The sequence below is a fragment of the Watersipora subatra genome, chromosome 2, assembly GCF_963576615.1.
Source record: "Watersipora subatra chromosome 2, tzWatSuba1.1, whole genome shotgun sequence".
NCBI classification, from domain to species: domain Eukaryota; kingdom Metazoa; phylum Bryozoa; class Gymnolaemata; order Cheilostomatida; family Watersiporidae; genus Watersipora; species Watersipora subatra.
In genome coordinates, this window is record NC_088709.1 from 2593722 (window position 1) to 2616996 (window position 23275).

The 23275-nt window shown below is 37.3% G+C and overlaps 1 protein-coding gene across 1 annotated transcript in view; it reads left to right on the plus strand.

Annotated features, from left to right (window-relative positions):
• The first annotated feature begins 3355 nt into the window (after positions 1–3355).
• The window catches only part of LOC137388875 (1-phosphatidylinositol 4,5-bisphosphate phosphodiesterase gamma-1-like), an 82666-nt gene continuing 62746 nt past the window's right edge, over positions 3356–23275 (plus strand). Inside the window, exons 1-6 of the mRNA XM_068075351.1 lie at positions 3356–3461; positions 5341–5447; positions 8265–8423; positions 13249–13342; positions 20055–20181; positions 23095–23222. Coding sequence (XP_067931452.1) covers positions 3406–3461; positions 5341–5447; positions 8265–8423; positions 13249–13342; positions 20055–20181; positions 23095–23222 — 671 coding nt within the window. The 5' untranslated portion in view covers positions 3356–3405. The remainder of the gene's footprint in view (positions 3462–5340; positions 5448–8264; positions 8424–13248; positions 13343–20054; positions 20182–23094; positions 23223–23275) is intronic.

Here is a 23275-nt window from a genome sequence, read left to right on the forward strand (position 1 = left end):
AGCTGCAAAAGAAAAACGCTTTCGTTCTTGCATTTTGACCAAAATGCAAGACATGCATTCTCCAATATAAAAAATATAGCGGTTTGAAATATCTTACGTTCAGTGTTAAAAAGTTTCACTAGCATAAATACATATAGGTCGCTGTTTATGACTTTTCCTTTTATTCGTTTTAAACCCGAAATAAAAGAAATCAGAAACTGTGATTTTTTGATGCGATTTTTTAGTAAAAGAAAAAAATTACCTGGTTCATATTTTTGGCAAACTTATAACCCAATATCCTAAAGTTATTTTGGCAGTTTTGGGTGGGTCTGTTAACTCTTTGATCTGTGATCAATGTTTTTGTATAGCTACTAAGGCTTTTTGGCAGAAATATATATATATATATACATATATATATATATATATATATATATATATATATATATGTTAGCCGTTATACAGGCTTTTTGTTGGAAAAGAGTCAGGTGAGTATTTATAAATACGAAACAATAAATATAAACGTGACAATATAAGCATAAAATAAACATACATTTCTGGATGATTAGTGCGAAGACAAACCATAGAACAGTACTATATTGGTCCATAGTACATATTATCGACCAATAACAAATATGCAATGGTATCGAGGTCTTGTGGAAATGTGTACAGCTAGCAACAATGGTCTGCACTGACGTCTTCGCTTTGTTGCATACCAAGTAATATATTGGTTTACTTAGAACATCACTGTTTGTGATGGTTTGTTCGTCAACGCAGTAATGATCACAGAGTAATGATAAGGGGAAGTGTTGGTGCATTTTGGTTCTAGTCATTTGCTTATTGAAAATAGAGATTCAAGTCAATTCGTCTATTGTGACAGTAAAGAGCCAATTATATTCTTACTGGTAAGATTAATTGAGTTAATTCTATTCTACAGCAAGTAAAAGATACCGGAGAATCGATTCAACTCATTTGGGATTGAGCCATAAGGCTTGCTTGAACAGTCATGTTAACATGAGTACCCATCTCTGCAACTCAAAGACTTGAGAATAAATATGTCTGATAACTACATAAAGCATTAAAATAAATCCATTATATAAACTATATTAAAGCTATATATAAATGTTAGAATATATTTGAAAAACTACATAAATAAAGCAATAATCTATAAAAAGCGTTTTATATTGCTTCACGGCCTTTACATCAAAGAAGAACGTTTAACTAAGTGCCATATATAGTCCAAATCATCAACTTCTGGGTGTTTTGAATACGGATGGTGCGCAGGTAGACAAATGGTGTGCAGGTGGATGTGCCTATAGAGATGGAGAGCTTGTCTAGTGTAGACTAAAAACTTGAGATTAGCACAACTCATTTACATTTTCTTGTACTGGATATTGTTTTTTATTTTGTTTTACTTACTATGGCCACCCTCCCTTCATTAGATTCTGGCTGTTGCCTTTTGATCACTTTCACTTTTTATTTTATCACAGCTTCAAGCAGTATTTTGGCGGTTTTTTTAATGAACTGAACATTCTAGTCATAATGTCTGCGATCTTAAAACTAAAAAGGAATGAAGCCCAGTTTAATATTATGAAAGTTCTATAGAATCAAATTAGTGATTGAAAACTGCCTACATTTGAACTGAATTAGTATTTTGAAATATTTTGGGAGTTGTAGGTACGTATGTTGAAAAGTAATTTTCCTGTGTTTCTGACTGCAGAAAATTCAACCTTTTAATGGTTGTATTTAGGTATGACGTCGTTTTTTGGTATGACCTTCATCTTCTTTGTATGGGATCATAATCCTAACACTAATTAATGGCTCAAAATTCTGCTCTTTCAGTAAACAAGCCTGATTTATGTGTATCCGCCTAAGCTCAGCTTTATCTTCAAATCAAGAAGATCATTTTCATAGTAGTAGATTCATTTGGTAATTAAGTTTCATGGACTCAAGTTATCACAAGTTTTGCAGCCTCAGGCATCACAGGCAGCACTCTCCTTTAAAAGCAGTTCCTTTCTACTGCTGTAGGCAAACTCCTATTGGTCAGGTTGAACCAGGTCTAGATAAACTTTAAGCACTTGTTTGAATTTTAACCTATCTTAAATTTGTAGAGACTTTTTATGCTTTTTGTGATTGTTTTTTTATAAACCCACCTTTTGGTTTAGTGAGTATAGACCCAGAACTTTTGTCCGATATATTGATTAATTGGTATGCCTTGCTGCACGGTCTTGAATAGGCAATTGATCCGATTTGCTTTTTTCATGAATTATATTAATGCAAATAATGAGTATGAATGTATAACAGAATGTTTATACTGCTGGTAAAACATGGGAAGTGCAAACATTTAATCTTGTTATTGAATGTCCAAGAAGGCACTTTCGTACTTGGTTCTAATATTGTAATTCAACAAGAAAAATGTCTGGTAGATTTTTTTGTCAGCTCGATCATAATGGCCTCAGAATCATTTTTCCCTCCTGACTATCTTGCTGTACTAAATGGTTCAGAGTCCTTTCATTGGAGGTGCTCTTTTGACTTATCTCATGGTGATTGCTTGGCTCAACGTACTCCCCATACCTCTCATAACCTGTCCCAGAAGGTGACACAGTGCAACATTGAAATAAGTGCGTATGGTGACCGCTAGCACTTAACAGTTAGTTATGCCCTCTTGTGTGTACTTTTCTGACATCTACTTGTTCTAGCTGTCAAGCAATTAATTCTGAAGGTCAAGTCACTGACTATGTATTGGCCATCCGACAGCTATAGATTCACTGCTTGGAGATAGCTGTGTAGTGCAGATCATGTTGGTGTGTCTCGCAGTACAGCATATTTTTATAAGCTGTCATCTTCTATTAGCAAGTACTTGCTGAACATAGGCGATTTCATCTGCTTTAGGATTGATGCACCGGTTACACGCTGAGCCCCTTATCACTACGCAATAGATATTGACATGTAGATATATGCAGTGAACAATAAAGTGTTTTGTTTTCACTTCCTCGTTAAAAGCTTATTCTCAATTCAAGCACATTAAGAGTGTCTAGCTCTTGACTGGATTTTGTCCTAACAAATGTATTTCAACGAGAACCGCATGTCAGGAAGTTATAACGCTACGTTGCTGATGTTGGTACTACTTGAATAATAATCAGAAACTTTCCATGTATACTGTAGTATCAATCACCAGCACCTCTAAAAACTATCTGACAAGTAAAAATCAAAGAATTTTAGTTTTTGTTTGTCAAAACTTCTACCATGATGATAGTTGTTGGCTGTAGTCATTTGCTTGGGTGATTTCACTCACTACGATATATATCTATTAGTGTTAATTTGTTTCTCAGTGTGTTAAAACCAAAAGACCTGACAACTACTGTGGATATATAGCGCTATTGTCTTGAGAGGACTGCCATGTGATTCGACTATCATCCGCTAATCAACATGGCCTCCTTAGAGGAAAGACTTAGAATTCTTGAGAATGGTCTTATCCTTACACGGTACGTTTGTCATTGGTTAGCCTTACAATGCAGTCATATGCTCACACAGTATGTTGGTTAGCTTTAGAGGGGAGTCATAGGCTCACCTAGTATGTTGGTCAGCCTTAGAGGGCAGTCATATGCTCACACAGTATGTTGGTCAGCCTTAGAGGGGAGTCATATGCTCACACAGTATGTTGGTTTGCCTTAGAGGGCAGTCATATGCTCACACAGTATGTTGGTTAGCCTTAGAGGGGATTCATATGCTCACACAGTATGTTGGTTAGCCTTAGAGGGCAGTCATATGCTCACACAGTATGTTGGTCAGCCTTAGAGGGGATTCATATACTCACACAGTATGTTGGTTAGCCTTAGAGGGCAGTCATATGCTCACACAGTATGTTGGTTAGCCTTAGAGGGGAGTCATATGCTCACATAGTATGTTGGTTAGCCTTAGAGTGCAGTCATATGCTCACACAGTATGTTGGTCAGCCTTAGAGGGGATTCATATACTCACACAGTATGTTGGTTAGCCGTAGAGGGCAGTCATAGGCTCACACAGTATGTTGGTTAGCCTTAGAGGGAGTCATATGCTCACACAGTATGTTGGTTAGCCTTAGAGGGGAGTCATATGCTCACACAGTATGTTGGTTAGCTTTAGAGGGCAGTCGTATGCTCACACACTATGTTGGTTAGCCTTAGAGTGCAGTCATATGCTCACACAGTATGTTGGGTAACCTTAAGGTACAGCCATATGTCATGATTTTATCGTTGGTTCTGACCGAAATCACGAAATGAACGAAAAACACAGAATTATTCGGCTGAAATACACAAAATTGTCAAAGCTGTGCATGTATTCCAAAATCGTCGACGAAACGCTTTTAATTGGCTAAACAAATTTTTAGCGAGCACGATTCTAGCAGCTTTTGCAATTTATATCCAGTGCAAAACACATAACAAGGCATGCAAGAAAAATACTAACGCATTTTGCAATAGTAAATGCGATACAACTGATTTGATTGCGATATTGTTGGTTCTTTATCATTCGGACAGCATGGCTACAAATTGTTTCTTTTTTAATAACAATTTTTTTAAAAGCAAAAGTTTCTTTGTAAAAAAAGTTGCCATCTTTAGTGCAATTAAGTCAGTTGCATCGTATTTACTATGGCAAATTGCGTTAGTATTCTTTTGCGTGCCGCGTTATGTGCCTCGGACTATATAAATTAAAAAGCTGCTAGAGTCATGAACGATAATAATTTGTTTAGCCAATTAAAAGCGTTTAGTCGACGATTTCGGTGTGCATACACTGCTTTGACAATTCTGTGAATTTCGGCAGAATAATTCTGTGTTTTTTGTTTATTTCGTGGTTTCGGTCAGAACCAACAATAAAATCGTTACGTGTGGCCAAACCTTTACAAAGCAGTCATATGCTTACACAACGCTTCTGTTTAGCCTTAGAAATACAACTGTTTACTGCCTATCTAAAGCCATAGTCTGTAATTATAGCTTTGACAATGCCGATTTATCTTTTGTTTGGTTCTTAGCATTTTGAATATGATGTGAAGACAGACAGACAGAGCTTGCGTGGTAGCATACGATTAGGGTAGATGGTCAATATGCTGTTATAACAATGACTGTTGGCTCATCAGTGACAAGCTAGTCTTTACGTGACATTTCGACTAGCATGGCATTAGGCTGGGGAGTGATTGATGTGGCTTGCGTAGTACACCTCCTCCCCCCTTCATTCGTCCTTAACACGCTATAATAGACCGTGCAACTATTGTGGTAATGAAGGGTCTGTCTGGTATAGAACTTATCATTTAATCACTGTACCATATTTTGCCTGGTGTCCATGAACAATATCAACCATCAGAACAATCACCTATTTTCTATGCTGTAGTTATTACGTGAGAAAGAGACCAGAGAAACTGACCTTTAAGGTTCGATTGCATACGGGCGAACTAATATGGATTAGATCTGAGGGCCAGGTCAAGCCTGATGGCACGGGTTAGTGTTTCCTGTTTACATATCTGCTTGATCACCTACCCTTTTTCTCTCTCTTTGCTCAGTCACAACCATGAACACTCGCAAGCTGTGCAGTGAAGGGTGCCTTGCCCGTTGTCAGAAGATTCCTCTGATTTTATGTTAGGATAGAAATTGTTTTTCGTAAGTTTTTGTTTTGAGTGTTTAAATAAATATCCGTGTGCTGTTCATATTAGCTTTATTTAATCTAAGCTATCAGCAACATAGGATACAACATAGGGTACAACATACGGTACAACATATGGTACAACATACTGTACAACATACGGTACAACATGCGGCACAACATACGATACATCCACATTGTGGCAACTCGGGCTATTTTTTGCACTTTTCTGTTTTAACGTTTAAATGCTCATTTCTATTTATAAACTTTCTATTTTGTTTCTTCTTAACTATCTCCTTGCCACTCGTAACTATCTCCTAGCCACTCGTAAGTTTCTGTGGTTCCAAGTCAAATGTGAGATCTCAAAACCAGTCACTTGTGCTTGGCTTGGTTGCTACGGAATCTCAAGTTCACGTTGATAATGGCTGCACTCTAGAGAAGACTAATGCGATCAAGCGTGGTTTCTCTTCTGGCAGCATGAGCCCACTCACAGCCTTGCGCAGCCAACGTGCTGGTTTTCAATTGTACAGTGCATTATGGGATGTTTTGACTGCTGCCCCTTGCTCAAGTTGAATAGCGCTCAACGTTTGTGTGGACTGCCCGCAGTTACCAGTGGCACTCACAGGTTTTCACTTCAGCACTACAGTCATACCTCGACATACACGTGCCCCAACATACGAGAAAATTGAGATACGAGCATAATGTTGATCAACTTTCTTGAGATACTAGCGCATGAGTCGCTTCTCGAGGACCACGTATGCGGAAGGCCGCTTTTGACAACAGCATGGCTCCATCTTCCTCCTCGAATCAGTTTAAACAAGTTTCTAAAAGGTTGACGAAAAGTCATAGTGAACACGAGGCAAAAAATGCCAAACTGGAAATAAAAAATATGACGACAAAATTAAAGTAAGTTTGCTAACAGATTAAAACTCAGCTTCAAGTTTGTTCAGTGAGCTAAATTCATTGAAGTTAAACTCAAAGTTTCTGTTACGTAGTGTCACAAAGGCTTAGTGTACTGAACAGGTTGCTGTCAAGTCTGTAGTAGTCTGTCAGACTACTTTTAGCCACTACGTCTGTCTCGAAGGTAAAAACCTGCAGTAGTGTACATAGTAATGCTACATTTTTGTTATACTTTATTGCATATCTTAACAACTAAATTGGCATGTTACTTTGTTAGCGTAAGCACTGAATTACAACCGTTAAAAATACTTTTTTTCCGCTGTAATATCCTGTTTTATGTGTTTTTTCATAGTATAGCGACTGACTAATTTGTATTTAGTCGTTTTATATAAGCAATAGTGCCTTGAGACACAAGTAAATTGACATAGAGCTCAGTCCCAGAATACCGTAAAAAGTCTAATTGCGCGCCACCTCTATTTGAACGCCAACTCTATTTGACCACCACTACGAGAGAAGGGTTGAAAAATAGAGCGCCACTCCCTATTTGACTGCCACTTTGACAATCTTTGATCTTTTCGAGCTCATAATACCGACTGATCAGTAGAGAAGTGTCCACAAAAACAGATTAATAATGAATCATTTATACATTAATAACAGTCAATTCTCTCATTGTTCAACTCCAAAGCTTTTCGCTTTTTTTCGTTAAAACTTTGAAACCAACACCATAGAAATAATCAACAACGGTCTCAAGCTGATAGTAGTTCCTCGTTTAACCCGGTCTTGATACTTGGAAGTACATGTACCTATATAAAAACGGTTTAAATTTACGATAGTAGATGAACTTTGAAAGAAACACCCTAGAAATAATTAATATCTGTCTCAGGCTAATAGTAGTTCCTTGTTTAACGCGGTCCTAATACTTCGAAGAACATGCATACAAAACAGTTTGCAAGTTTCGGGTCAAAGGTTACGTTTAGCGAGCAAACGTTTACGCCCAAACGTTTACGCCGTTGCATTTGTGCTAAATGCACTGGTAGAAGTTTTGTTTGAAAGCTAATGTCGACTAGTCCAACAGTGCAGATGAAGAGCTGACTTTGCAATACCTTCCACAGTGTCTGCTGACCTCAACTTTTTTTCTGCACTGCTGAACTAGTCTGTATTAGCGGCTAAACAATTTTTTTTAGTTGAGCAAAACTTTTACACGCTGCCATTTGGAAAACTTTTCATAAAAATAATGATAAACTTTAGCCACATGCGCTGGTTTATAGCCCGAAAATAGTAGTATAGATTCCATTATACTTGTAAAACCATTTTTCACATACGTCTAAGTATCAAGACTGCATTAAACAGGGAACTACTATTAGCCTGATACAGAACTTTATTAATTATTTCTATGGCGTTGCTTTCAAACTTTTAATGAAAAAATTATAAGCTTTGAAGTTAGAAACTGGACTTGGATACAAACAGCAACCACCAAAGAATTGTGACTGATGTAACCGAGTCATTGTTAGCACCATTTTGTGCACCCTTTTCTACTTATCACTTGCTATTATGGGTTCGTAAAAATAAAGGAATTCCAAAGTGGCAACCAAGTAGAAGTGGTGTCCAATTAAAGGGTGGAGCCCTATTTTTCAACCCTTCTATCGTGGCTGCCTAATGGAGGTGGCGTTCAAATAAAGGTGGCATTCAAATAGAGGTTTTACGGTATTTGCCATGTCTCGATCTTTGTTGAAAAACCTACATGTTGCGGAATATGTTGTACGCATTTATTGCAGTGGACCTGCGTGAACTGAAGGAAGTGCGGCCCAAAGACCCAGATGACAAAGAGACCAAAGAATTTGACAAGTGGTTGTCAGAGAATGATAGAAATAATACCCTCTGCTTTTCACTCCATTATGGACATGAGTTTGTACTCAAGCACCTCTCCTTGCAAGGTAGTTTATATGCTGTGGCCAGCCTTGTAGTCTCTTTGGTACACCTATGTTTGTCGTCTTCCCCTTGTTACCTCCCCTCATCACTTCCCCTTGTTACCTCCCCTCATCACTTCCCCTTGTTACCTCCCCTCATCACTTCCCATTGTTACCTCCCCTCATCACTTCCCCTTGTTACCTCCCCTCATCACTTCTCCTTGTTACCTCCCCTCATCACTTCCCCTTGTTACCTCCCCTCATCACTTCTCCTTTTCACCTTCTCTTGTCGCTCTCCTCATTGCTTTTCCTCCTCTCTGCCCCTCGTCACCACTCTTTTTGCCTCCCCCTTGCCACCTTCCTCTGCCAACTCTCCTCGTTATCATCTTCGCTTCATCTCATCACTTTGTCATCTCCCCTTGTTGTTTAACCTTGTCGCCTACTCGTGTTGTCTACCCGATTTCTCCTTGTCAACTTCTTTTCCGTTTTGCTTCGCCGCCTCCCCTTGTAGCCTTTGTCGCTTCGCCTCTTCACATGCACTCGACACATCCAGGTGAATCCCTCTCCTCATAACCCCATGTCACCTCACCTCCTCCCACCCAACCCACCCCTTCCCTCTATCAACAGATCACTCCGCTATTTTCTTCACATAAAATAGATGATCTTCAATACAGCTGATAATGCAAGATAATAAATAACGTCATCAATCCTTGACTCGGCGCAGTCTGGTTTTTTGTTTGACTGTTGCCTTGCGCTTATCAACCACTGTGTTGAGAGAAACTTTCCTTTTGGTGAGTTTTCATTAATGGAGTGTTACAAGACAGCAAAACCTAAGAACACTTTACCGTAATACCGCGCTACAGTGACTTGCGAATGTGAGCCAACTTGTAATTTGAATGTAGTAATAGTACATCTCAAGGCCACAGGCAGGTCTCTTGCTAATATGGTATGTGGTACCAAGCACCTGAGAATTATCATATTTCCTCTGTTCTCACCACTCATTTGTTTGTTGATTACTGCAACGCAACCTGTTTCAGTTGGTAATCATTATTAGCTATGCAGGAATGAGCTGTCTATTAGCCATCACAGCTTCTTCTTTCCTCTTTCCTATTTTAATAATTCATAACTTGCCGAGCTGGTTTCATGCAAGCATTATTCTTGTTGTCTAAAGACCTTCTAAAGATGTACTAGAGTACCTACTGAAAGGCCATTATATTCAATGTACTAGAGTAGCTACCGAAAGACCATTATATTCTATGTACTAGAGTAGCTACCGAAAGGTCATTATATTCAATGTACTAGAGTAGTTACTGAAAGGCCATTATATTCTATGTACTAGAGTAGCTACTGAAAGGCCATTATATTCAATGTATTAGAGTAGCTACTGAAAGGACATTATATTCTATGTACTAGAGTAGCTACTGAAAGACCATTATATTCAATGTACTAGAGTTGCTACCGAAAGGTCATTATATTCAATGTACTAGAGTAGCTACAGAAAGGACATTATATTCAATGTACTAGAGTAGCTACTGAAAGGACATTATATTCAATGTACTAGAGTAGCTACTGAAAGGACATTATATTCAATGTACTAGAATAGCTACTGAAAGGCCATTATATCCAATGTACTAGAGTAGCTACTGAAAGGCCATTATATTCAATGTATTAGAGTAGCTACTGAAAGGACATTATATTCAATGTACTAGAATAGCTACTGAAAGGACATTATATTCAATGTACTAGAGTAGTTACTGAAAGGACATTATATCCAATGTACTAGAGATTTGTGTAGTTGTAAAGACACTTTGTAGAACCTTAGAATTACATCATAAAAGGTTACAAAGCAACTTTTATCAAAAAAGGGCGTCAATATTAAGTAAGGGTTGGAAGTGAAATCGCAGTCACTACGATGGCTGTCACATCTTCATTTCATCTCACAATTTTTTTTTTACATCGCAGTCAAATTATTTGTTGTAAACCCAGCTTTGTATAGACTTTTTACATTGAAGCATTTTAGAAAAACAGGTACAAGTATTTTATGCAAAAAATACAAAATTCAAACGCTGCCTTTATGACGAATTCCTCACCGCTTGAAATTCTCGTAAGTTTTCTAACATATTTTCGAAATTTTTTTCGAAAGTTTTCGAAATATTTTGGGACCTAAGTATACTCGACACGATGCTTTTCCATCTTTTTTTTCATTAGGGCAAATTTTTTCCGCCCCACGGTCATAATTTATCTCCAACCTAAAACTTGGCGATTTGTGTAGTGATCATATATTGTATGTTGTTAAAAGATATACGTCGCTGAACTCGCTATGGCGAGGTATCCGTTATCCGGTATCCGTTATAATAAAAACCATTCGCAAACGGACTAATAAAATTTTTATTAAAAGTTTCAAGTTTACTAAAATCCATGCTAAAACTTTCTTCAAATATGTGTTTAGTAAACTAAATTCATTTAAGTTAGATTCAGCGTTTATGTTACATGTCTGTCTTGAAAGTAAGAACTCTCTACGTAGTACATTGTAATGTTATAAGGATAAGGAAAGTCTGACATCTTATTTTCACATTTGTACCGGTGTCGAGATGTACCAGTATCATCCATCAAAACTCTTGAATACAGCGAGCTTCTACTGCTACAGTAACCTTTTTATACACTTTCATGTACTGATTGTTTATTTTTCTCTTATTTTATTTGAACTGCATAAAAAAGCTTCATGATATGAAGTTTAAAAGTTAGAATGGTAAATGTTGTTATATGTTAAATAAAAATAAGTTTTCTGCACAAAGACTTTTTATTACTCGAGCAACTTCGGGCATTCAGCTAATCCTTGCTAAAACTGCAAGAAGTTGCTTTATTTATGGAGTTAGAGTTGATTCAGTTATCCATATTAGTTTTTGCTTGTCCGAGTGTCATTTGGGGTGTGCATTATGAAGTCGCCCTCACTCCGAATTTCAGTTTCATATTTACTCGCAGCTCGACCCAGGAGATGGGCTTGTACATTATGCCATTTCACTTGCTGTGATCATAGCAATTCTGTCATGACCATGACACCGTACAACATCCAGTTGCACTCTCCTTCAAGGTCCCATTGGCAGTAGATTTAATAATGGAAGTCGAAATGCCATCGTTTTGTTGACACTCCAGTCTTCACCCACTGCCACTATAATAGCAGTGCGTAAACATGGCAAGCTGATGACAAATATCTGTTGGCTCTGCCCCAGATTAGTGATAAATCTGTTTTAGACTTGCTAAAAAAGGACGTTTTCTTTTCCGTGTTATGTAAGACCCTTAGTTCAAAAAACGCTTATTTCTTGTTCCCATGACATGACTATCGGCTTTCAACATCTCTTAGTCATTTATTTGTGTGACAGCCAGATGGAGTCGCTGGATTATCTCAGTCGCTATGATACTCTGTGGTAAGCTGGTTAGACACGTAGTTTCATCATGGTACAATATATGTATTTATATTGAGAGTAATGTATAGCAGGGCCATGGGGAAGATGTTTGCTAACAAATATCTATTTTGTCAGTCAAGATCTTCATGTACACCACTATGAAACTCGCCTTCACTTTTGCAGCAAGGAACTCTTTGGTGTTTACTGATTAGCAGATACCTCACTGAAAGACTATCTAGGAAAACTTAACATGTCGGGTTTCTCTGTCAAGTTCAAAACAAGTCCTGTGAATGATATGGGTCTGTTCATACTGTAAGGTTAAACGTCAGTAGGCATTAGTTTGTTTTCTTTTGCCGTACTATAGCAGTGGAAATATGGTCCTTCAGATAAAATTACTAAAAAAAATTAATAAATGGACTTTAATAAAACTGCCTTCTAATCTAAAGAGTGAAAGTGCACACAAATTATTTCCTACATGGCAGGAATCACTTGTTTTCCCATTTGGGCATATACCAGATGGCATGTGTACTTGTAGTAGAGCATTTTAGAAGTTTCTTTTGACAGTTTTTTGGAAGATATAATGTTCATCAGAAACTCACGAATGTGCACGAAACTTCATTTTAAAGTCCCATCAACAATTGATATGCTCTGGCTAAAAGGTTAAGCGGGTCGTCACAAGCCTGCGTACGATGATTAGGCTACAGGCAACAGTAGTGACTGAATCAGTGTGTGCAGTGTAAGTGGTTGAGGAGTGTAACGGGAGGTTATGAAATCGCATGTTTAGTTATTGGCCTTGCTGTGCTCAGCACACTAATCTACAAAATTGGATAACAACACAAAATGTACTATTTAGTAAATCTAGTGCTTTGTTATCGGGAATGTAATGCTATCATTATGCTGCTATCATTATGCGACTGTTCATGACACAAATAGCATTATAACCTCCAATCATCAATGCGCCAGCAAAGCTTGACGGAAATTAAGATTCACACGGACCAATACAATTTGATAGATCAACTCTATTGAAAAAATAATCCTCGAGGAGAAATTTGGCCCCTAAAGATTGACCTTATTAGGCAAAAAGTAGCCATAACATCGCAAAGCGATAAACATAGAGGACAACTCTCAAGCATAAGCGACTGAGCCATCTATTATTGCTGCCGACCTTGACACACCTCTTGCATCATCAGCTATAGTGGCTAATGGATGACTCAGCACTAGTGTTCATAAATCTACTTTGTATATGCATAGCGTCTATCTGTCTAGTGGTAGCCATCTTTTCCACCATGTCCTTTTCCTGTCCAACTGCACACACACTGCACATTATTCTAATGACTACCACACATGCTCCTCATAATTAGGTGACCTACCATATGAGACTAGTGTGCTAGTACCTACCAAAGGACGCTAGTCTGAATAATATGTACAATTCCTGTACTTTATTACAGCTCAGACTCCAGATCAGTTTGACATATTCATCAACAGCCTAGAACATCTCAGGAATGCCGTACAAAATGCTCCTTTCTCTGTTAAGATTGACCGGTAAGTCTGGTACAATCGCCTGATATCCAATGATAGCCTGATATCCATGCCTCTGACCTCTGACCTCATGACTAGACAGGCTTGTGCTTGGAACCAATGTAGGCATTGATTTGCTGGGCACATGCTAAGCTCATTGTTCTTATGTTGCATCAAGGGCCCATTTTTGTTTTTTTATATTTTGTGTAAACAAACCGCCATTGTGATAATTATATCGGGTCTCATGAAAGCTATCATTAAAACGACCTTAAAGGTTGACTTGCAACAAAATTCACATTGCAGTGATTTGGTATCAAAAGATTCACCATGTCCTACTCTGTTGTGTTGTAAGTGCCAAATATGTGGACATGTGATTGCAAGCTCTTAAAGCTCAAAAACGAAAAGCCGCCGTAGATTGGAATCTCTTTATTTCGATGACGCAACCACGAAATTTGGTTATCGTCTTGTCACGTATGTTCTCACGTGAATTGAAAGGCCAATAGAAAGCTCAATATAAAACTTATCATAGTACTAGTTTATGACAAACACTTCGGGTTTTACCAAAGACCCCGTATCAAATATAGATGCTCGCTACTTTACAGTTTTGTTTCGGCATTATTCAATCGTCAAGTCGTAATCTGATCATGTGACCCAATACTTCGCAAATAATTTTTGCAGCACTTTTCAATTATCACAGGTGACCAACAGGCTCGTCATGATTATCAGACAATGATATGTACTCCTTCGAGCTAAGGTTAAAAAATTTAACGATTTTTTACGGTAAGTTATAAGATATCAGTGCTGAAAGTGACAGCATTACAATGACGATAAAACAGACGCGTAAGAACAATAGACATAGTTTTATTGAATGCGTGAAGTATATTTGTGAAAATATTTCGACGAATAGGTTGCAAGAAAGTGTAAACAGAAACCATCTCTCACAACTACATCACATTTGAGCCGTCTTGGAAAGGGAATCCAAACTACGGCGGTCTCGTGTGGCTGCGATTTTCTGTTCGTTTTTGAGCTTTTAAGAGCTTGTAATCACCTTTCCACATATTTTGCACCTACAACACGATAGAGTAAGACATGGTGAATTTTTTCATATCAAATAACGGTAATGTGAATTTTGTTGCAAGTCAACCTTTAAGCTTTCATGGCCAATGTTTAGAAAAGGCATCGAACATAATAGCAAGAGTGTATAAAACACGGCATATATGATCAGCAGGTGTAGGTACCCAAAAAAACATTGGCATTTGCAAGACACCCATCATCCAACACCAGTATCCTCGGATATGGTTCATTGTAACTACAGCTTCATCTAGGAATTTTATCGTTGTACCTCAAAAAGCCATACTTGTTGTGGAAACAGAAATGCTTTTCATGCTTTGACCATCATCTGGACTGCAGTCCTGCATACATATACATATATTTATATAAATTGCGATAGAGTTGCAACGATTTTGGTATCAAAATCGGTATCGGTGCCGATATGGGTGTTAAGTATCTGAATCGGTATCGTTGCCGATATGGGTGTTAAGTATCTGAATCGGTATCGGTGCCGATATGGGTGTTAAGTATCTGAATCGGTATCGGTGCCGATATGGGTGTTAAGTATCTGAATCGGTATCGATGCCGATATGGGTGTTAAGTATCTGAATCGGTATCGGCCAATCTGTTATTAAAACACCTGAAATTTCAGATACTTTTTACAGATCAACTATTTAGCAGAAAACAGTATTTTAGCCCGCTACACTAATAAAGATCATCAGCTGCGGGTTCTTTACTTTTACCTAGTGAATTCCGGGCTTGCCACGCTATTTCTTTTATGTCTATAACCTGATCAACATCAATGCAGCTGAGGAACCTTTGTGCATTAGTCAGGACGTGATCACAAAGTGTGGTATTTCCTAATTACGGCGATGCGATTTATTGCAGCCAATCATAAACACGATAATAAAGAAGGGAAACAAGAATGCAGTGTAGTATTTCTATTTACTAGCATTACGAAAGTATTTTGAGCAGACGATGCATAAAGTTATCCATCGCCCTCTTCAACGTGACAATACAATGTATCGTTTGTATCGTACAATCGCTTGTTTGTTGGGTTGGTTGTGTTGTGTTGTGAATGCAATTTGTTTCTCTCTTTTATAATATTTGTTTACACATTAACTTTTGAAGTTTGTCTAAATAGTTATAGTCCTACAGATCTTTGATGAGCTAGTTCTTGTGAGTAAACTATTGCAGGCCTTACTATAAATTAAACAAAACGCTGTTCTTTCACAGGTGTTAATGTTATTAAATACAAGAATCATGAACTGTTTTGTTACAACATGCACGATATGTCAGTATGTGAATAATTATATATCTCTTTTCTCCCTAAATGGTTACAAACAAATAAATACATGAATATTTATATTTTCTATAATAAAAAGAACAATTATCTATGCAACACAAAAGGTAAGAATCGGATTATTTTTTAATAAGAATCGGTGTATCAGATCGGTATCTGAATCAGCTGGTGAATTTAGTGCAAAAAGTGTTAGAGACACATATCAGCTTAATACACTGAGCTTTTTCTTGTTGGTGAGAAAATTATTTTTATTAGATGAATTAAGAGTGTAAATTAAGTTGTTTTTTCTATGCATGGAGTGATCTTGAGTTTAGGATTATTTTTATTAAATACATATTAATGTTATTCTGACCTATAGTGACGCATTAGCAAGGGATTTTAATTAATGCTGTTGGCAATAGTACATTTCTAGTGAATTTGTCAGACCCTGACTACTGAGGAGTGTGAACGACAAAAGGGAATAACTCAAAAAATGTTGTAGAAGAGTTGCCCGCCAATGGTTTCAACTTGAGTGGGAGATGTTGTTATATACCACATATTATATATATTCTAGAAATACAAAAAACTACATTTCACAGAACCTGTATGAAACATTCTATGACATAATAACAGGGTAGCAGATGAATCTTTCTCCAATCTTAAGTTAAGAGTGAAATATAATTGGCACTAATGTAGGAGTAGGTTTTTTTGTTATTCTCTTGCTACCTTATGAGCAGTTACCCTAGGAACTAGGTAACTAGTTATTACTAGGTAACTAGTTACCCAGTTACTTATAAGCTAGTTTAACTGAACGCATGTATTAGCACATGAAGAGTTTTATACTCTTCTCTATTATCATTGTCACAAAAAATGCTTGGTGTAAGGCAACTATCAGAAACAAAGAATGCCATATGTTAAACATTTCTTTGGGTATATCGTCACATATTTGCTCGAAATAGACATCGTCTGCTGAGAAGTGTATATGCTAAGGCAATTTTGAGTAGAGGCTCTAAACACATTGCTGTAAGACAACATATGTAATACATACCCTAGGACACTTTTATTCCGCTAGTATTTAGTTTCGTGAGTAGCACACAGAGTAAAATTTCGCTGCAACTTAATTTCGCGGCTCTGATGAGTGCGAAAATATAGTGACGTGAAGATAAATGCAGTGGAAAAAACAGATTACATTCCTCAGGTCCAGTTTGCTAATAAGAAAAAAAAATCAATTTGGGACTAGTTCGTATTTATAAACCGCAGGTTGAAATGTGTGGGAGAGATCTATAATTCAATTTGATCACTTGCTGCCATTTGTTTCTTGGACTATCAACGACGTCTAGGTCCCTCCCGCCGTGACTTTTACAATCGAATCCCAAGAAGAAGAAAATAGATAGGTAACAACCAACTTCACAACCAAAACTGTATAACCCTTTTGCTGCCATAAACGCATTTATGTGTTTTTAGGGGCCACTGCCATAAAAGCATTTTCGGACTTTCTCAGCAATTGCGTGATAACCTGATTTTATTATTCGTTGACCAAATAACCCACGGTCTTTAAGAGTTTTATGAAATTGACTGTGTTGTCCGAAGATTTCTCTATAAAATCAGCCTAAAACAACGAAGCAATTTCAAACTTTTGTTTGAGAATTTCTAATCTAAAAACGAACATTTTTCTGTGAGTTCATTAACTACCCGCGCGAGTCATAAAACAGGTAATTAGCTGTTGATGACATTATAGCTAATCAATATTTAGATTTTCGTGATTATACAGATAATTAAAGTAGCAGCACTGTCTTTAATGTGTCTGTTCACAACCAAAACTTTATAATGTGGTTGGACCTGGTGAGGGTTGATATTTTTTTTGGTTGGCAATAAAATTCATCATCACAATAATTATTCTTCAATTTTATGATTTCACCTACCAGACTTTCATCCTCATCAGTTACAAATTCGGTGACTAAACTGATATCATCTTAATTTGCTTTGCCATGCTGCTCAGTCGGTGTATTAGCTATAATGAGTTTACCAGAAATTTCCCATTGAGCCCAACCACAGACGAAAATTGCCTGCATTTCTAATATGAAGATTTTATTGTGGATATCAATGAACAAAGCTATTTAATTTCGCGTTTTCGCTCGTTCGTTATGATAGTTAAGTTTCGCTCATGAAATTTTCGCGAGAGGATGACACCGCGAAAATGCGAAAGTTAGATGACGCGAATACATAAGTGTCCTAGGGTAATGATACTTTACCCGTTTGTAAATAGTGAAGGATTATGTTGATCATGTCCTAGTTTAGCGCAGAGACCTTTTTCCTTTTACTTCAAGTTGGAGGGTGATGCATCCACAGCCACTTTTTGTCTTCCTTCTGTTTTGATGACAAGAGCATCTTGTTAAAGGTTGACTTGCAACAAAATTCACATTACAGTTATTTGGTATCAAAAGGTTCACCATGTCTTACTCTGCTGTGTTGTAGGTGCAAAATATGTGGCAATGTGGTTACAATCTCTTAAAAGCTAAAAAACGAACAGTTAATCGCAGCCATCACGAAAACGCCGTAGGTTAGAATCCCTTTATTTCGATGATGTACTCAACTCGACGTGGTTATTGTTTTGATATGTGATGTTATTGTGTGAAATGAAAGGCCAATAAAAGGCTCAATATAAAAAGTCTCATAGCACTAGTTTATGACAAACGCTTCGGGTTCTACTGGGAAACCCTTCGCAAATATAGACACTCGCTCCTTTACGGTTTCGTTTCAGCTTGGTCTAATCATCTAGTCATAATTTGATCATATGACACATACTTCCTGCCAATTGGCGCCAAAAATTTCTGCAGCATTTCTCGACAATCACAGGTCACCAACAGGCTCCTCCTGTTTATAAGAGGATGATATGCACTCCTTCGAACTAAGGTTAAAAACAAATTTTTAGGTTAGGTTTTGAGATATCAGTGCTCAAAGCGACAGCATTACAATGAGGATGAAATAGATGCTCAAGGACAATAGACATGGTTTTTTTTGAATGCGTGAAGTATATTTCTAAAAATATTTCGACGAATTAGGTTGCATGAAAGTGTAAACAGAAGCACATCGTGTTCAACTACGTCCCATTTGAGCCATTTTGGAAGAGGATTCTAATCTACAGCAGTTTCGTGAGGGCGGCGAATAACTGTTCAATTTTGAGCTTTTAATAGCTTGTAATTACATTTCCACATATTTTGCACCTACAACACAACAGAATAAAGAAATGGTGAATCTTTTGATATCAAATAACTGTAATGGGAATTTTGTTGCAAGTCAACCTTTAAGTATGTCTGTGTTGAAAGAGTGTGTAGGTGCACACCAATGCTTTTTTCATGTTTTACCTAGCACTGTCTTGCCTGGTTGTCTTCTCCTGCCGCCTTGGTCGTTATGACTCCATTGTTTGTCAGCTTGTTTCACTAGCTGGGTTCAGGCTTCTGGTTAAATTTGGCTGTTTCAAAGAGTCATGGTTTTTTGACGGCCTTGAAGACTGACTTGCATACGATTTAGATCTTCTCTAAATGAACCCTTGTGTATGATTATCAGACTTCCATCCCTAGCCCGCTGACATCCTCAGGTTCTATCACAGTTATTTTAATTGGCTTGTCACGTTGCAGCGTTAAATGACAGTAGTTTCCATCCATTCAGCAAAGCGTAAGTTTGGAGTGGTCTTTATGACCAGTGTAGAGGGATAGGAAGCTTCAGCAACCTTAAAGAAGGGAACAGACTCTGATTTTCTGATTTCCTGGTTTTGTGTTTTCATTTTAAGAGGAGCATGTTGAATTTCATGCTGGCATGTTATTGTTGAGTAGCTGTTATTAGTAGATCACGGAGTTTTGAGCTCCTACTGTTCAGATAGTATTGTCTGTTGTGTTCCGTGGAGCGTTCAACAGTGGTTGTCTTTTTCTGCATCTTCTGTTTAGGAGGCACAAGCAGTCTTCCTCATGTCTTTGCTATTTGCATTTCTTGATTACCTAAATGGCTAAACATTCTGATAAAAACAAATAGGTCATTAACTTTAGCTGTGTTTTCAATACATGTAATGAATAACTGTATGCTCTAATTTATGCAGCAGGCCCCAAACTGTGAAGCTCTTGCCCCAAACTGTGAAGCTCTTGCCCCAAACTGTAAAATGCAGGCCCCAAACTGTAAATTGCAGGCCCCAAACTGTAAAATGCAGGCCCCAAACTGTGAAGTGCAGGCCCCAAACTGTAAATTGCAGGCCTCCAAATGTGAAATGCAGACCTCATAATGTGAAGAGCAAGCCTCGAAATGTGTAATGCAGGCCCCAAACTGTAAGTAGATTGAAAATTGTAAATAGTTGTGTTTATAGTACTATATTGGTTATGGGTGGCTGTGTACATTGTACTATATTGGTTGCAGGTGGCTGCACAAGGAGTTCTATGAGTTAAGAGGTCGCCATGAGACGATAACTTTGGCTGATATCAAGAAATGGCTTTCTAAATCTTATTACAGACTAGGAGCTAATAAGCTCAGAGAGTATTGCAAGGTATTCAATACAAACTAAGGAAACAAGCTCTTTGGCTTGTTTCTTTGGGCGTTTTTGATGGATACATGTTGTCTCAAGAAATATGAACTAGCTCAGGTCACATACTCTTGAGTGGAAGGGCAAATTAAATATAACTATCTATTTAAGCAATTTTAGTTTGCTTGTTTCTTTGGAAATTTTAAGGCCTGCCCATGGAACATACAAACTAAACAAACGGTTTTTAGAATATCTGTTCCTTTAATTAGTGGTAATATTTTGTTGGCATACATGTACAGTGAAACTCGGCTAACTCAACCTTCACGGGACCGAGAGAGAGTGTTCGAGTTATCAGAGCGTTCAAGTTATGAGAACACTGTTACAAGTGCATGTATTTATCAGTACATATACAAACTATATATAAATAAAAAGCATCGATTGCTCGTTGCAAGTTAAGAGGCCTCTCATGTAATGTTTTAACACTTTTATCAGAAAGTATAAATATTTTCCTATTACTTGAGATTTGTTTATTTGTTTTAGGTGATGTGACTGCCAGGACATTTTCAGATTAAAATAAGCAAAACTTGATCGCGGTTGAAACGCTCAGAAAAAAAGACTTATTTTTCTTTTGAGCGTTTTAACAAGAACCAATTTTGCCGATTTTTCTTTACGTTCATCTGAAGTTACCTTGCTTCTTCTTGCTTTTGGAAGGCTATCCCCAAGCGGATGTTTGGTAAAATTTGATTTTTTGCAAACCTTTAGAAAAGTTGTTAACGAAAATATTTTACCGATAGTGGTAATAATGACGCCTAAGAACTACTAAAAGTTGATGTTTATCTCTATGGCTTGAAATAAAGTGATATTCTAAAGCGATAACAACCGTTTCGACAGCCGCTGGGCAAAAAACTGTTCGAGTTAATGAATTTAAGGTCGAGTTATCTAAAGCAATTTATCATTGCGTGGGAACGGACCAAACAAATCCGTTCGAGTTAACCATGTGTTCGAGCTATCCGAGGGCGAGTTATCCGAGTTTCATGGTACATTGTTAATCATCAACAAAATTATGTTTTTCGTTACATACCAAAGGAAAGAAAAAACTATATAAAAAGGCATAAATCAAGAATGCATATGATAGTGCAAATTTTTCTTTGGTACGAGTTACAATAGAAGTGGAAACAGTCTTCAATTTTGTGTTTTGCAGCTTGTAATGTACATTTACAATATATTCATGTTCTGTCCATCGAACTACTTTTTAAGGGAAAAGCATTTTCCTGAAAGTGTTTCCAATTTCTTTGTTGTATACTGCGCGGGCAAGCGTTGTAGAGAAGGAGAGCCTACACTTTGTCGAGAGCATACGCCTACCTTCAGTCACCAGTCAAGAGTTTTGTGTGTTAATCAGTAGGATATAGATAATTCTCTTATTTTAGAGCTTGTTTCATATCCTTTTCATCTAGTTACTATTTATGTCTACACGGATTCCACACAAACGTCTTCATAGATGTGATCTTTTCCTTGATTGCTGTTTTTAGTATAACTCCGCTGGTCACACTGTCTCAGCAACAACCACAGGTCTCCATATCCGCTTGTTGAGCTTATGTTACTGTTGTCATTATCCTTCACCCCGTCGTTGTTTCTTCTAAAGCGATGTCTATGCTCCTTTTCATCGTAGCGCTGTTGCTTTGTTGAGCTGTTTGCTGCCATTTTGTGTTTTTCCATTTTCTTGCTGATTGTTATTAGGCTGCATGTGTTCTCTCCCACATTCAACAAGTTAAAACTGGAGCTGTTATTAGTTCAGAAGGAAGTTTTATCTTGGCAAATGTTATTGAACAAGACAAGTATTGAGGTGACATTTGGCGAGTGTGGTTTCCTTGCGCTATGCGTAAAGAACAACGCTGTCTCACTCATGAAAGACCTGCTATTAATTCCTTTTTAGTTGTTGTTCATGTAGACAGTGTTCCTAAAGTTGCCATATCTTTGTTGCTAGGCAACCTATTGCAAGGTGTTTTTAAATAGTACTAATTATGTTCAGCTCATAGATATATAAACCATAGATAAACATAAATAAACATAGCTCATAGATAAGGTTTATATATCTATGGTTCAGCTAAATATTTTGCTATGAGCTCTATCAATTCAGCTCTGGCTCAACTCATACGTAGTCGTCCTTATGAGATTAGCCAAACAAAATATATAATATACATCACGCCATCATGTAGGAAGTTCGTCTTTCATGACCAAAATTATTCCAATAGGATGCTAAAAAATTCCATGCAATTTACAGTTATTGTACAAAGCTGTCAAAAATAATGTTTTTGCATTATTTTAATACATGAAGTTTATTTCTTGGACAGAAAATTTATTGCTGTTGAAATAGTAATTGTAATTTTACCAGCATGGGGAATTGATAAATCAGTTGAACAAATCATCAAGGGAGAGGTCAGAACAGAATAAGTCTATAGATTATAGCAACAATCATATTTGCAAAACTTGTTCATAAGTAGCTGAACCAGTTGATGGGAGGATAGTCTTCAACACTGCAATATTTTACTCAGCAGCATTGAAATAATACTTCTCAGCCTATTTCTATTCTCAGCCTATTTCCTTTTGAATCATTAGTTTATTGCTTTTGAGTTGTCTGCTAATCTTTAGCCGGTATGAACTTTTGACCTTGGCAGCACATGTTGTCTGTAGTCTTAATATTTATCTGTTTGAATGCGCAATTCATAGTTCAATGATTGTCGTCATCGCACGCCTTTGTAAGTTGTACATCTGTGTGAACAGTTACATTCCATGAAAATCTTCAAGCTTTAATAGCCTGAAGAGAGTGCATTGCACGAGTTATAGCTTGATACTTACAATTGCATTGATTCTCCTTTCAGCAGTCTGCCCCTTCTTATTTTCACTAATGTCGTGTTTGTTTTACACCTACTTATCTAGGAGTGTAATATCAATCCTGATGCTCTACTATCCTTCCAAGATTTTGCAAGAATCTATCAGAGAATCATGCATCCAAGCAAGCTGTTTGGTGACTATTTTAGCTACTACACGAGACAGGAGCGACTAGGGTGAGACAACTCTTACCAGCTATACATGTACTACCAGTTACCATCCATTCAAG